General features: G+C 34.4%; 1 protein-coding gene across 2 annotated transcripts in view; it reads right to left on the bottom strand.

Moving 5' to 3' along the window:
* Positions 1 to 4,494: 4,494 nt before the first annotated feature.
* The window catches only part of PEX3 (peroxisomal biogenesis factor 3), a 33,004-nt gene continuing 20,890 nt past the window's right edge, over positions 4,495 to 16,608 (bottom strand). For both annotated transcript variants that reach the window (XM_045544479.1, XM_045544480.1), the window contains 4 exons: positions 15,580 to 15,650; positions 12,476 to 12,598; positions 8,395 to 8,491; positions 4,495 to 4,722 (listed from right to left, as the gene is read on the bottom strand). In XM_045544479.1, coding sequence (XP_045400435.1) covers positions 4,639 to 4,722; positions 8,395 to 8,491; positions 12,476 to 12,598; positions 15,580 to 15,650 — 375 coding nt within the window. In that variant the 3' untranslated portion in view covers positions 4,495 to 4,638. The remainder of the gene's footprint in view (positions 4,723 to 8,394; positions 8,492 to 12,475; positions 12,599 to 15,579; positions 15,651 to 16,608) is intronic.

The raw sequence follows: 16,608 nt of genomic DNA, 5'->3' as shown, positions 1-16,608 counted from the left end.
TTTCGTTTCCATGTGTGACTCAGAGGTGGAAATTCTTTTTTGGTTTAGAATAGGTAGGAACTGGTGGTGTTATGAACTGTATGGGGTCCCTCCCTCTGCCGCCAAATCTTATGTTGAAGCTCTAACGCTCAATGTGACTGTATAGTAAAATGTCATTTAACAACAGAGATATGTTCCACGAGAAGTTTCACTGTGTGAACATCACGGAGTGCACTTACATAAGCCTAGATGGCATAGCCTACTACACACCTAGGCTCTATGGTGTGGCCTATTGCTCCTAGACTACAAACCCCTACAAGCAGGTACTGTACTGAATACTGTGGGCAACTGTAACACCATGTTAAGTATTTGTGTATCTAAACATATCTAAGCATAGAAAAGGTTCAGTAAAAATATGGTATAAAAGATAAAAAATGATACACCTGTTTGGGGCACTTACCATGACTGGAGCTTACAGGACTGAAAGCTGCTCTGTGTGAGTCAGTGAGTGAGTGGTGAGTGAATTCGAAGGCCTAGGACATTATTGTACACTACATTAGAATTTATATATAGCTGTTAATACTTCAATAGAATAAAGAAAATATTTTTGTACAGCTGTACAATGAATTTATATTTTAAGCTAAGTATTATTACAAAAGAGTAAAAAATTTTAAAAAGTTAAAACTAAGTTTATCATGGAAGAAAAAAATTTTTTTATAAATTTAGTGTAGCCTAAATATACAGCTCAGCATCCAGAGGTGCTAATAATTAATGTTTTACCAAAAACCAGATGCCATATAAGAAAAAGTATGAGACCCCAAATTTAAATTTATTTAAGGTGTATCTTGCTTACATGTGAAATGTTCTACAACTAGGTCTCAGCAAGGATTCAAAAACACCCCAGAAAATTCTTAAAATTATCTGTGGTATGGAGGGCAAGAATTATAATGAGGATAATAAAAAATCAGGTCTCTCATTACCTTTTTAAGCCAATAGTTTTTATCTTCCAACCAATTATTTTCCTAGAGTTACTAATAGGTTCAAAACTGCCTATTTTGAATTTTGAATTCAGTAAGTTTTGATTTACCTTTAATGACTAGAGAAATACTGAAGGCAAACCAAACTAGATTATTAGACTGAATAATTTAGACATTGATGTTGATTTTACCATTTTAAATATGGATATAATTTTAATTTTATCTCATTTTCTTAGAAATGACATTATTGAAGCAATATAATTGTTCTAAAAGGTCAGCTATTCAAATAAATATGAATTAGGACAACAGAAAACATGACAGATGTTTTGCCTTCTGTTTGTTTTATTTTTGTAAGTAAAAGACCTGGTTAGATAATCTTCCTGCTTAATTTCCAAACAAAATACTAATATCAATTTTCATGTATATACAGTGACAAACACATTTTATGTAAGTTTGAAAAAGTATAACAGAAGCAGTTTTAAGTAATCTCCATGTAACCAACTCACTGGATTAACTGATGCTCTCCACTTCCTTGGAAAAGCATACCGATTGATGCCTGGGATAAGCCACAGACTGTCAGGGAATAGGCACACCCTACCCTTCCATTCCCACTTGCTGCAATGTATGTTTACCAAAGATTATTTGAGTTTGTGACTATAGTGGGTTGAATAGTGTTCCCCAACAAGTTGTGTCCACCTGGAACCTCAGAATGTATTCTTACATGTAAATAGTGCCTTTGCATATGTAATCAAGGTCTGTATTCAGGTAAGCTCATATTGGATGCAAGTGGGCCCTGAATCCAGTGAGGATATCCTTGAGACAGAAAAGGACACAGAGACACACAGAGAAGAAGGCCATGTGAAGACTAGGAAGAGACTGGAGTTATGTTGCCATAAGCCAAGGAATGCTTGGGGCCACCAGAAACTGGAAAAGGCAAGGAAAGACTGGATCTTCCCTAGGGAGCATGGCCGTGCTGCGGACACCTTGATTCTAGAGTTCTCGCCACAGAACTGTGACAGAATAAATTTCTGTTGTTTTAAGCCACTCAGTGGTGATCTGTTACAGCAGCTCTAGGAAAATAATACAGTTACCAAATTGATTATGCCAGTTGAACATTTTATGGTGATTACATAAGCCAATGACATGAGTGTAAAGACTTGTAGTTTTTATGAAAGCCAAGCTGAATTCTTTGGAAAGACTAGATAACAGTGGGTTTGCTTTAAAAATTAAAAAAAGAAATTAAAGCTATTGGTTAATTAAGTGTAGGAAAACCAGTTCTAAAAGATTGTGAAGAAATATAGTAAAAATCTACAAGAATTCTGCACCTCTGGTTCACACCTATGTAATGTAATGCATGTGATTTGTACAAGAAAGATAATCAGAAAACACCTATCAGTGGGCCTGTACTGGAAGGCAGCTATGCTAACCACTGTACCAACATCTCAGCTCAGTAGACCTATATTGAAAAGTCAGAAAAAACCTGAGTTCTACAGCAAATAAAATGCCCATCAATTCATGAATGGATTAGTAAAATGTGGTATATGTATAACACGGAGTATTACTCAGCTATAAGAAATAACGGTGACATGGCATCTCTTTTGTTCTCCTGGAGAGAGTTGGAACCCATTCTATTAAGTGAAGTATCCCAAGAATGGAAAAATAAGCACCACATGTACTCACCAGCAAATTGGTTTCCCTGATCATCACCTAAGTGCACATTTGGGAATAACACCAATTGGGTATTGGACAGAGGTGGGGGGTGGGGGGAGGGGATGGGTGTATACCTACTTGATGAGTGTGATGCGTACTGTCTGGGGAATGGACACGCTTGAAGCTCAGACTCGAGGGGGATGAGGGGGCATGGGCAATATATATATATAACCTGAACTTTTATTCCCCCATAATAAGCTGAAATAAAAATAAATAAATAAATAAAAATAAAGCTGAATTGTTCTAAGCACTAAAAAAAAAGAATATTTATATTTTAAATTAAAATGTCTAAGAAAATTTTCTATGTGTACATATATGTATATATAATGACACCCTGCTTTAAATGACCCTGGATTAACCAAACAACTAAGAGTTTCAGATGACAGGACTCCTGCTATACTACTAGAAGGTAAATTTGTTATGTCTAAGGCCAGTTAACTTTAACTACATACGGTTTTTACTCTGTCATCTCTTCAACTGCCACAGCTCTACAGATGCAGATGATTCCAGGTGATAATTTTCAGCTGCTCAAATTTCTGTTCTTACAAGGCCACATCTGTTCAGTTTCAAATTTTCCCTGGATGAAATCTGGGTTAATATTGCTGGAAGAGATGCACACCCATTACACAAACATTCCCTAATTTTCTAAAAATGCAATTTTTCCTTCACCCTGTTAGAAATGATAATATCATAATGTTCTGTCAAATTTTGAAGAGAAGCATTTGCCCTCCTCTCCACTTTTACCTGCCTTTTTTTTTTTTTTTTTTTTGAATTCTAGACATGGACTCCCTAGCGGTTGGCAGGCCTTAGAAGAGAATTCACAATTCATTTTCTACCTTTTACTATTTAGCTTCATGTTATGTTAGAAGAACATAAAATGATGCTACTGAAAATATTCTGTATTATTGAAAATATATCTAATATACTATACTAATGATACACAATGATTCATTCATTTCTGCCCTAATTACCCTTCTAAATGCAGAACTATAGATTTACTACAAGACACAATGAGTTATTTCTTTTTCAGAAGGTAATGCTATTTATTTTTTTCTAAATGAACAAATTAAAAGAAAGCACCAAGTATGCTACCAGTTAAAATGAAACATGAAAACTAGCAGGTTCTCTCTTCCAAAATAACAGCAAAAATGCTATGGGACAAGTAAATTAATGGCTGAAAGTATTAACTCAACAAAACCATATTTTACTAAAATAGTTTATTGCAATAAGATATTCACTGTACTCAAAATCAATACAAAGTTATTAAAATTATTTACATACAAATGAATAAAACTATATAATAACAGATGTGAGTAAATATTTTTAGCCTCTAAATCAACATGTAACTTTCTAAGGCTTGTTAATAAAACCTTAGAAAATATAGCAAAGAAATAGCAAAGAAAAAATAGCTGATCATAGCTGTTAAAATCCACTGATTTCTGTAAGAAGAAAAGTCCTCCATGAAGGTATGTTTGAGATAAATAATTTATTTCTTTGAAGGGTAGCTGGAGAAAAGTCTGATTCACTTCTGTTTATGGCAGTCCAGGGAACATTATGATTAGTTAAATAGCATATTTTCCAAACTTCACACATCCTATACCTACTTCCCCAACAGATTTTTCCTCAATATTAATGTCAAAGTACACTGCATTTCATAATATATAAATTAAAAAGTATCTACATTAGTTTTTAGTCAGTTTGGAACTAATGTCCATGGGGTAACCAATTGCTAACGATTCTGATATTTGCATGTGTGCTCACTTAGATATGCCCACAAAAACTGGTCTGTTGAATTTAAAAAAATATATTAAGATGCCAGATAAATCTATTTCATTATGAAATGAAGACTTTGATTAAGAATATATTTTTATTAGGCATTCTGGTAACAAATTATTACCATAGGTATAGCCGATTTATTCAGTGTATTTTTAAAAGCAAATGACTCCCACTGTGGTTTTTCTCGAAGGAAAAATCATTTCTCCAGTTGTTGAGGGGTACTAAAAGCTTCGTATACATTAGCAGCAAAGTCTTTCACTTGCTCCATTGTCAACAGATCCTAGCAAAGATGACAATATAACATTACAGTTTACAAAAAGCATAAATAATTTGAATTCATTTCTACAATTAAGCAATGAATTTAGCTCTTAGTTTTGTGGTAGTTAAGGCCAAGAAACAGATGATTTAAGAAAAGGAATATTTTTTCTTATAATAAATTCTAACAGATAGTTATTATTTAGGTTCCTATATGAGGGATGGTGGTATTATAAGCATTCAAGTGTGACTTTGAGGAAAAAAACCCAAAATTGTCTTCAAATGAATTTTTGTGTATGTCAGGTGCTAGATAAGTATTTGTTGCATAAATGACTACAAGACTAAAGGTACTTTTTCTGGAAGCTGACATAACATAGTTAAGGCATATTACTTTCTAGAAGAGCTAACGTGTATATGTAGTATGTGCGTATTTTATAAATACACACATACACAAACCACACATATATACCTTATTTATCATCTATTTTTGTTATATATTTTTCAACTTGCACACAACCTGCTATGTATATATGTATAATTTATTTTTTAGAATTTTTTCAAAATTTCAAAATATTAAAGGGGTACAAACGTTTTTGTTATAGGGATACCTTGTTATATGCACTTTAGAGCAAGGGTTCTTAACACTCCAAGGGGTTTGTGGAATGTAAAAAGATAAGGAAAAAAATTACATCTTTATTTTTACTAACCTCTAATTAAAATTTGGCAATTCCTTTGATTACGAATGTAGGCAACAAACCTACTATTAGCAGGCTCTGTCAGTTTGTCTTCAATAGAAATCATAGACATTTCAAATCACATGACAGTTGTGGAAGTTATCAAAACTCCCATGCCATCTTTATTTAATGCATGATAAAGAAGCAATATTGCTACATCATAAATTTAATTTTAAAAGATGTTTTGAAAACTACATATAATTGGTTTCCCTCAAAACCTTATGTGTTTTACTGTATGCATTTCTAGACATTATTCTGAGAAAGGGTCCATGGGCTTCCCACCAGACTGTGAAAAAGTCTATGACAGAAACCTTTGAGGGCCTTGGTGAGTGCTAACAAACAGGAAGTAAACTTGGCCCTTGAATTTTCTTAAGTATCAGAAAACCCAAGTGAGCTTTAGGCCAGTTTTGATCTCAATCACTTTATGGTTAAATTCTCTCATCAGGCCAGGCCCACTGGCTCATGTCTGTAATCTCAGCACTTTGGGAGGCCCAGGCAGAAGGATTGCTTGAGGCCAGGAGTTTGAGACCAGCATGGGCAGCAAAGTGAGACCTTGTCTCTACAAAAACTAAAAAAAATTAGCTGGGCATGGTGGCACACGCCTGTAATACCAGCCACTTGGGAGACCGAGGCAAGAGGATCGCTTCAGCCCAGTAGTTCCAGATTACGGTGAGCTATGATCACACCACTGACTCCAGCCTGGGTGACAGAGCAAGACCTTGTCTCTAAAAATAACTAACTAACTAAATAATAGTATTTATCATGTTTGGAGTGTACAAAAGAGAATTCAAGTAAAATGCCAAAGTAACCTGAGCAAGGACAGTGGAAAATTTTCTCTCTCTGCCTAAAAAGAGCTCTAAACTCCTTTTTACTTAGAAGAGGTATATGGACAAGTTTGAGAAACACTACCATAGTAGTGCAAAAGTAGCCATAAATGATACGTAAACCAACAGGCATGGCTGTTGTCCAATAAAACTTACAAAAACAGGTGGTTGGCCAGATTTGGCTCATAGTTCATAGTTTCCTGACCCCAGCTTTACAATAAGGACTTTAAATCTATTCAAGTATTGTATCCTGATGCAGCTTCCAGGATGTTTTCAGTAGTCTGAGATAAAAATTGGGTATCACAGGGTTGGTTCAGGTTATAAATGTTCTCTCCTTATGTTATCTGAAAGCAATCTAGTAATAATTTGTTTCCTTATTTGAAAGAAATTTGAAAATAATTATTGAACAACCACCTTTCTCAATTGTTTTCTGATTCTCCTATTTCCTACCTTTCCCAGCTATACTATCATTTTAATATCTTCTACCACAGCAATCAGCAAAGTATGGCCCGTAGGCCAAAGCCACTGCTACGTATTTATACATATAAAGTTTTATCCAAACAGCCACATTCACTTGTTTATGTGTTGTCTACGACTGCTTTAATGGTGCCAGAGCAGAGCTGAATGGTTTCTACACAGAATGTATATTGCACAGAGCCTAAAATATTTACTATCTGGCCCTTTACAGAGTTTGCCAACCCTGTTCTACAGCATTCCTACAATAGGATCTCCAGCTCACCTTTGTGGTTGAAGTAGTAGCAGTCAGTAATTCAAACGCATTAATTTTAAGTAAATTAATATACTAATGAAAGTAAAGGTTTTATGAAAGATACATGGAAATAGTAAAACATATGACAATTTATTAAGTAGACCATTTGGTATCTTAACTCACAGAAGTCATAGTTTAAAAAATTGGTGGATATCTAGTCAATCAATGGTCTAGTATATAAATTTAACTTACATCCAGTCACACTAAAAAAATTTTACTGAACATTAACATCAATGGTGTTTTTACTAGGTTGAAACCATTTTTTTTATTACCAATTAATTTTATTGTTTTTATTACCAATTAAGTAATTTTATGTGGTCTACTATACCTACTGGCCAAGCCAGAGTCTTCTATGGAAGTGGCCAATGGTAAAGTTAAAGTTTAAATGCAGAAGTTACAACCTTTTTTCTCACACTGGTATACATGTGAAGCTTAAAATACAGTGAAATGAGATCAGCCTTACTCACTATTTCTTCTGCAGTGTGAATGCCCAGCCCTTACGGGTGAGAAAGATGACACAGAAGACTGCAGAGCACAGCGAGGGAAACATGCATTTGAAGGACAGGCTAATGACACCACAGTGAAAGGAAGAAATACACCCCTTATACTTAGGGCTTGTCATATTTCCCAAGAGTAAAAACACTACAGAGAAGATACACTAAGTTGTCTGAGATAAATTACACTAGGAAGATGCCATCTTTACGCTCAGACTTTAGGATCTCTTCTCACCGCTGCACATTATTGCAGCAGTTTGCAACTGAGGTGTATTGCAAGTAATTTTTTTTACTTATAAGACAATTTTCAAGTTTGCACATGACTCAGAAACAAAATCTGTGGATTCATAGTTATCCCATTAATAACATCAGTCTTACTCAATGCATTTCAAATGCTTTCCTAAGAAAGAAGACGGAATTATAGGAAGTCTAGTGAAAAATTTAAATAACTCATTGTTTAGGCAGCTTTTAGTGAGCAGATTATTGATGCACTATTAACAGTTATATTTTACTAATTACTAAAATGCTTTACTTATCCACAAAAGATCTGTCTCAAGGCTCAATATTCTTACTAGCACAGCTTAATGCAAAATATTAATGCTATATAAATTCAACTGATCACTATAACATACCTGGACTAAAATGCAGTCCTACAAGTGTTGGACTATACCATGGAGAAAGGTACTCCCAACTTATAAATTTGCTATCATACATTATTACTCTCATGGGGCATTCTACCACATTCCACATGTAATTGCAAATTCTGTGTTTTTTTGAACATATATCGCAGCAGAGAATGTAATTTTATGTTAGACAAACATGATCATACCAAGAATACAATTAGTTTTTAATAATACCCCCAAGTTTTCTTCTTACCTGAACAAAATGACTAGGTGTTTCACTGCAAACCGAATGGATCTGTCCATTTACTATCGGAATTATCTTAGCTAAAGGCAGGCTGACACTGGAAAGACTGAAAAATTATCATAGTAATAATCATTTTCTGAAATTACCTCATATTTAACATCTTAATTATAAAAGTAATACACAAGTCATTAAAGGCTTATGGAAATCTATTAAAAAGAAAAAAACAATTTTATCACCTAGAAATGACAACTGTAATTGACACATGGTTAATTTCCTCTGGTAATTTTTATTTATATCTTTGCTTTTTTGTGTTTTTAAACACAAAACTCTAACCTTCCAAGCATACTGTTTTTGCATTTTTATCATTATGAACACTTTTCCATCTTATTAAAAGTTCTTAAGTTTTTATCTGATTGTTTTTAATTAATTATATAGTAATCCATCCTCTAGCAGTGACAATTTACATCTCCATCATCAGCTCCTTAGAGTTGGGTATTTCAGTTTTTTTTTTTTTTTTTGAGACAGAGTCTTACTCTGTTGCCCGGGCTAGAGTGCTGTGGCGTCAGCCTAGCTCACAGCAACCTCAAACTCCTGGGCTCAAGCAATCCTTCTGCCTCAGCCTCCCAAGTAGCTGGGACTACAGGCATGTGCCACCATGCCTGGCTAATTTTTTCTATATATATATTTTTAGCTATCCATATAGTTTCTTTTTATTTTTAGTAGAGATGGGGTCTCGCTCTTGCTCTGGCTGGTCTCGAACTCCTGAGCTCAAACAATCCGCCCGCCTCGGCCTCCCAAGTGCTAGGATTACAGGCTTGAGCCACCGCGCCCAGCCGGCATTTCAGTTTTTGCCCAAATTTTCTTTCTTTTTAAATTTTTGTTTAATTTTTATTTTTTTTCGAGACAGGGTCTCATTCGGTCACCCAGGCTGGAATGCAGTGGCATGATCATAGCTCACTGCAGCCTCAAACGATCCTCCTGCTTTTAGCCTCCTAAGTAGACTACAGGTGTGTGCCACCATGCCCGGCTAATTTTTTTTTTTTGGTAGAGATTGGGTCTGGCTATGTTGGCCCTGCTGGTCTCAAACTGCTGGACTCAAGCGATCCTCCTGCCTGGGCCTCTGAAAAGTGCTGGGATTACAGGCATGAGCCACTGTGTCTGGCCTAATTTTTCTTAAATAACTTTTTATATAAACATAGAATTACTGGGTAAAAGGATATGAATGTTTTTAAGGCTTATAATGTATACTGCCAAATGCCCCTGCTTCCCCAGCAGATTATCTGCTCCACCATGCCTTCTTTCTACGTCGAACATTTTTTCTTTAATCTTTGTATGTCTGACAGGTGAAAATGTTATCTGATAGGTTAAATCTGTAGTCTGTATTTCTCTTAATTACTATCAATGTTGAATGTTTCCCCCCCTACTCTGGTGAACTACAGCATTATTAGGCTGTATAAGCAAGAAGCCTGAGCATTATCCTTGGCACTTCCTTCTTCTGCCTTTATCCAATCAGATATCCTAAATATTTCTTAAAAGTGTCTACTTCTATTGCCAAACCTAGTCCTAGTATATAAATTCAACATACATTCTGTTACACTAAGAAACTTTACTAAACATTAATATCAATGGTTTTTACTAGGTTGAAACCATTTGCTTTTATTACCAATTATATACATTTTAATTAAAGTGTAGTATATAGAATTACTTCAGCATTAAGACTGATGATGTTTTACACTTGGCTGTATTTCCCACTTATCTGTCAAAATGAAGAGCCTATTGGTCAAGTGAGAGACTTCTACAGAAGTGGGAAAGGTAAAGTTAAAGTTTAAATACAGCAGTTACAGAGTTTTTTCTCACACTGGTATACAGGTAAAGCTTAGAATTCAGTGAAATGAGATTGGCCTTACTCACTGTTTCTTCTGCACTGTGAATGCCCAGCCCTTATGGCTGAGAAAGATGACACAGGACTGCAGAGCACAGTGAGGGACACGTGCATATGAAGGCGAGGCTAATGACACCACAGTGCTAGTCCAAGCTAAGCATTAGCTCTTGCCTGGGCTATAGTAATGACTTTCTAGTTTCTAAGAGCTCAAGAAATATTTTTTGGATGAATAAATGTATATATGACTGTATGTGATATAATGACTTAAATGACAAGACTAATTTTTGCATGTGGGTTGTAGACTGAGTATTATTATATTAAATATTACATCTTATACATTTCAATCTGTGGCTACACTAGAAAAATTTCCTTTTAAATATCATGAAAATGTCTGAAGCTATCAAAAGTGCTGGGATTACAGGCATGAGCCACTGTGTCTGGCCTAATTTTTCTAAATAACTTTTTATTTAAACATAGAATTACTGGTTAAAAGGATATGAATGTTTTTAAGGCTTATAATGTATATTGCCAAATGCCCCTGCTTCCCCAGCAGATTATCTGCTCCACCATGCCTTTATGCATGAATTTAACTTAGAAAATCAAGAGTCAACTAAGAGTTTATTAGCATAATAAACTCAGTAAGTTGTCTATTTTCAAGATAAATATATATATAAAAAAAAAAAAATCAATCGCTTTAGTGAATTTGGTTCTCAAAACTGGTCTCTTCCTAGCCTTACTACATTGGCTAGAATAACAGAATGATACTGAATAAATATGTCATCTGAACATCTTTATATTGTTTATGAATTTAATGAAAACCATTCTAGTGTTTTACGATTAAGTATATTTGATTTTGATTTCAAACAATCTTTTATTACATAAAGAAATATTTTTTATTTCTAATAAGAAGTTTTTTAAATTCATGCTGTCTTTAAAAATGACATCAGTTTTGGAAGGAGGAAAAAATTAATGTTATATGAAGGTGACAGATTTTATACCTAGAAACCCAAGCGAATCAACTAAAAGTTATAAAATTAGCCTCCCAAAATTAATCTATAAATGTAGTCAAACTATCAAAATCTTATTAGGGATTGGAGGATGGTTGCTTTATTAATCTTAAACCTGACAAATGATAATAAAGGTGATCTAGAGGAAAAATGGGCTGAGAATATTCAAGAAATTATTGAAAAAGAAGAATGTGAATATGCTTTCCCTATAGACTATATAAAGTGTAATTATTAAAATAATGTTACTCATGAAAGAATGGGCAAATTGGTGGAATAGAATATAAAATCCAGAAACAGGCCCCAAAATATATAGGATATTAGTATATGATGATAGGGAAAAGATATCTTATTTAGTAAATGTTGATAAGACAAATAGTCATTTTACAGTGACTAATTGTTAAGTAATAATAAAGTTATTCTTCTGTACCAAAGGTGCTCATGTGGAGATGATAAAATAAAACCATTCGATATCTTATGACTTAGTAACAGCTATGATTAAAATCACTAACAGGCCAGGCACGGTGGCTCACGCCTGTAATCCTAGCACTCTGGGAGGCCAAGGCAGGAGAATCGCTTGAGCCTAGGACTTTTGAGGTTGATGTGAGCTAGGCTGATGCCACAGCACTCTAGCCCAGGTGAAAGAGCAAGACTCGTCTCAAAAAAAAAAAATCACTAACAATTGCACTAACTGAATATTCACAATCCTATAATATGGACTGAAAATGAATACATAAAGGTATTTGTAGAACTATAAGCAGATACTTCTTCAACTGGGAATCTATAACAAGAGTGCTTGATTATTAAAATGACCAAAGTATTAAACTATGTAGGCCAATAATGGCTTGCAGTAATGGAACAACATTAAAGAACACATTAAAATTTAAATACATTGTCAGTTTTGTATTCTAAAGAGTTAAAAAAACAATAATAGGAATTTGGCTAATAGAAAGGTAGTTTCACAACTTAAGTACTTCAATATGGTGGCAACATTTTTGGAAAAAATGCAAGTTTTAATATTGAAAGCAGAAGAACCTTCTGCTAATGAAGAAGTTACTGGTTTAACAGAGTTTAACTTGTGAAATGAAGCACTCAGATTTATTCTCTAAGGTTTTCTTGTTACCTGCAACAAAAAATTAACACACACAAAGCACTATTTTTTTTAGAGCATTCATTAGTATAACATGTTTATGTGTCATCTTACCTATTCATGGAGTTACCATGTTGCAGGTCCTGTTCAGTTGGTCGAAAGAACTCAGCCATATTGTCTAGAAGTCTACTAAAACCTCGGTTTAAACAGGTATTCAAAACTGTACTAAAATCTGGACTATATAAAATAAGAAGCATAAATTACTTTTTAGATTCTCAATGGAAAAAGAAATAAGTTTAATAATTACGTGGTTACCTTTGAAAGCTACCAACATTTCTAGTCACTATGTAGTTTTTATAGCTTGAAACACTATAAATATATCAGGGAGTCAATTTTTAAATATAAAACAATAAAAATGAGCTTATTTAGCACAAGACAATGAGAATATTAACACAATTTGTTAGCTTTTCTTATATTAGCCCACACTTTGTACAATGTATTTTTAAAATTATCAATACTAGTATTACTTCTCTTGAGGGAACTCTTCAATCCTCTTATAGTCACACAGGTTTGCTTGACATCCTCTATCTTGATATCTCAGTGAGATAGAAAATATTATTATCACTTACAGATGAGGAACTAGATTTTTGAGGAATGAAGAAACTTGCCTAAAGTTATGTGGTTAGTAATGGCGGAGCTTGAACATGAACCCAGATCTTTTTGATTTTAAAGTTCAAGCTTCTTTTATTATACTTCACAAGAACTCTTTGATGTAAAGAACAATACACAAGGGGGCTATGAAAGCTAGAAAATGCCTAATTATGTTCCAGTTTCTTGATCAGTCAGTGTGTGCATGTGTATGTGTGTATCTATCTATCTACCTTTTCTCTTTAGTCTTCTCTCCTTTTAAAAGCACTTTAACAGCTATATTGAGGTAGAAATTAGAAGCCATAAAATTCACCCATTTTAAATGTACAACTCAATGATTTTTAGTAAATTTACATAGTTGTGCAACAATCACTACAATCCAATTTTAGAATATTTTATAACCTATTATGTCCATTTGCAGCCAATCCCATCCTACCTCTAACCCTAGACAACCACTAGCCTACTTTCTGTCTGTACAGTTTTCTGGACATTTCATAAGAGTCATACAATATGTGGTCTTTTGTGTCTGGCTTCTTTCACTTAGCATAATGCTTCTAAGGTTCATTTATGCTGTAGCATGTATCAATGGTTTGTTCCTTTTTGTTGCTAAATAGGATTCCATTGTATGAATATATCACAGTTTATTTATCCACTTATCAGCCGATATACATCTGGATTGTTCCCATTTTTTTGCTATTGTGAATAATGCTATTATGAAATTTCTTAAGTTTCTGTGTGGATATATGTTTTCACTTCTTTTGGCCAGATACCTAGGAGTGGAATTGCTAGGTCACGTGGTAAATTTAAGTTTAACTTTGTTCTCTTTTAAAGGGAATATGGTAGAGCTCAAAGAAGAAAAACAAAATAATTAAGGGTATAGAAATTGAAGAAATGGAAACTGAAGAAAAGATCATCAGAGGACCTACCTTACAGGGTTACTGTAAGAGTTAAATGAGTTAAGATATGTAAAGCAGTACAGAACAGTGCTTACAGCCTAAACACTCAAAAATGCTAACAAATGAACAAATTAGTTCTATCTTCAACCATGTAGAAATATCAATCCAGACCAGCTCCTAGGAGTGGAGGACTAGGGCTGTAAGTTTGGGAACCATTAGCATACAGATAGTAGTTAAAGTAATAGGAATACATAAAATTGCCTGGGGCAGTTGCAGATGAAGTAAGAATACCTGGGAAATACTAATGTTTAAAGGAAAGACAGAAATAGAAGAATCTAAGAAGAAATGATCCAAGAGTTGGGAGAAAAATTAGGAGAGCATATTGTCAGGGAAACCACGTGAGAAAAGAATTTCAAGAAAGGCTTATCAACAGTGTCACATATCAGAGAAAAGTCAAGTAAGATGAACATTACAGATTCACCAGATATGGCAAAAGATAATTGATGACCTTTTCCATGGTGTCATTGAATGATTTAGAGGAAATATGAATAAGAAAAAAGTGTGGAGATTGCTACTGTAGAAAGCCAAAGGACTAGAACTTGATGGATTCAGATAGTAGATTTAGTAGCTGAGTTAACCTAACAGTTGATCATGAAAAATCATTATAAGGAGGGAATATTATTTCCTCAGAAAACAGTACTAGAGAAAACAGTCTGAAATTATCCCAAGGAGGCATAGAGTAGTTTTAATTTAAAAGACTTTGATATTTCTATCACTTAAGATAAAAATAAAGTGGGGAGGACAGGTACAGGTATTACTCCTATTTTATAATGATAAAATGATCTCAAAGAGTTTAAGTGGCTCAGCCAGAGTGGCTCGTAAGTAGAAAAGCCAACCTTGAATCTAGGTCATATGGTCTTCTGATGCATAGTCTGGTGCTTTATTGACTTTTTAACACCTTGGCTCTCTTTTGGGTAATTTAAAATAGTAATACTCACTTTAGGGAACATGTGAAATTTTTATCACTGGAAGATTTTAGGAACTTTATAGTCTGTCCCAAAAGGCTTAGAGCGAGTAGTTCTTAAGATGGAGCATGCGTGCATGCATGCGTGCGTGCGTGCGTGTGTGTGTGTATGTGTGTGTGTGTGTGTACACACGAGCACGTGCAGATATGTGCCTACAATACTTGAGGTTAGCTGGAGCTGGCTAGTGCTGTCTCAAAAGAGCAACTCTTCCCAACTCCCCAGCATGGTGTTCAGTGGCTTCAAGTTGGTAGCCTGAGGTCTGCTGCAGTTACAACTTCAGTTTCTGGTAGTTGTTTTTTTTTCTTTTTTTTCCCCCAGAGCTAGCTGTTAAACATTTACTAGTATACATGGGGCATGCCAGAATTACCCTGGAAAGATTATTAAATGCTAAGTACCTTCCAGCTCCTCAACCAGTATATCAGAATTTGTAGGCTAGGGAAGAGGGTGGGCAAAGTATGGGTACCTTGGAAAAAATCCCTGCTTCCCTCCAGTTTAGGTAGGAAATCCTACCTAAAGGCAGAGGAACAGATTCAAAATTTAATTTTAACACAATATTATGTTCAATATGCTGTTCAAGAAAAACTAAAAAATGGTCTCAAGTACATTCAAAATACAAACACATTTTTCCAGTTACATGCAGTGTACATACCTTTCCAACATGTCTCTAGTTTCATTGAGAAGTTTAATAGTGGTGATGTCTCGAGCGGAAAGCCCACAGGCCTATAAAATTAAAATGCCATACTTCACGGTTTCAGATATTGGCACAGGGTCATGATGAAACTAATCACATTCATAAACTCAAGCGTTTAGGAAATCTAAAAGTCTATGTTCTATCAACAATCAAAAAATGTTAAACTCAAGAAAACCTATAAAGGTTTATGTGCACAGGTAAGTAGTTTTAAAAACATGAGTCAAAGTAAAATTACACTTTTTAAGCTCTTTGTTTATATCTTTCTTGGATAGATTTTTAGTATATATAGACAAAGAAAAAATAGGTTTTGAGTATGCAGAGATCTGCATTTTATTTTTTTTTCTTTTATCATTAAGAGTGTCTTTTTTCATCAATCTAGTCTGAGGCTCTGTCTGTCCCTTCAATCTGAAGTTTCAGGTTTTAATTCAGCTCTGTAAGATTTGGTCAATCATTTCTCTCTTCACCTGTTCCTTTGAATTGTTTTCTTTTTTAGTTCTGCTGTTGAATTTTAAAATTTGGAAATTGTTTTATAGTTCCAGAAAGCCTTTTTAATACTCTTATTACATCTCCTTGAGATTCTATCTTGTAAGTAGGTTTTCTCATGTTTCTTTCATTAATTCCATCTCATCTGTTCTTCTTATTCAGTTTAGCCTTTATCCTGCAAGTCACAGGGTTTCCTTAAACAGAATGCAACTTTTTCCTTTTCCTTTTTCTTTTCTCCTATTCATGAATATAGCACCTTTCAGCACCCAGACAGATTTGTCTTTAGGGTCTTTAGGGGAGGAGAAAACCTGCAGGCAAAGAAAATATAACATTCTGTTCTAACAGGGCCTCCATACTGAGGTATGGCATAGGGGCCTCTCTGTTCTAAGCCTTCTCCAGTTGATAAGTGAGAGCTATTCTTCTCCCAACTGAAAAGAATGGGTACAATCCAGCAGATAAAATAGAAAACTACTAATTTAAAAATGAGCTATATAACCTGCAATC

This window comes from Lemur catta, chromosome 2 (assembly GCF_020740605.2).
Source record: "Lemur catta isolate mLemCat1 chromosome 2, mLemCat1.pri, whole genome shotgun sequence".
In the NCBI taxonomy this organism is placed as follows: Eukaryota; Metazoa; Chordata; class Mammalia; order Primates; family Lemuridae; genus Lemur; species Lemur catta.
This window is presented reverse-complemented; position numbering and strand designations above follow the sequence as displayed.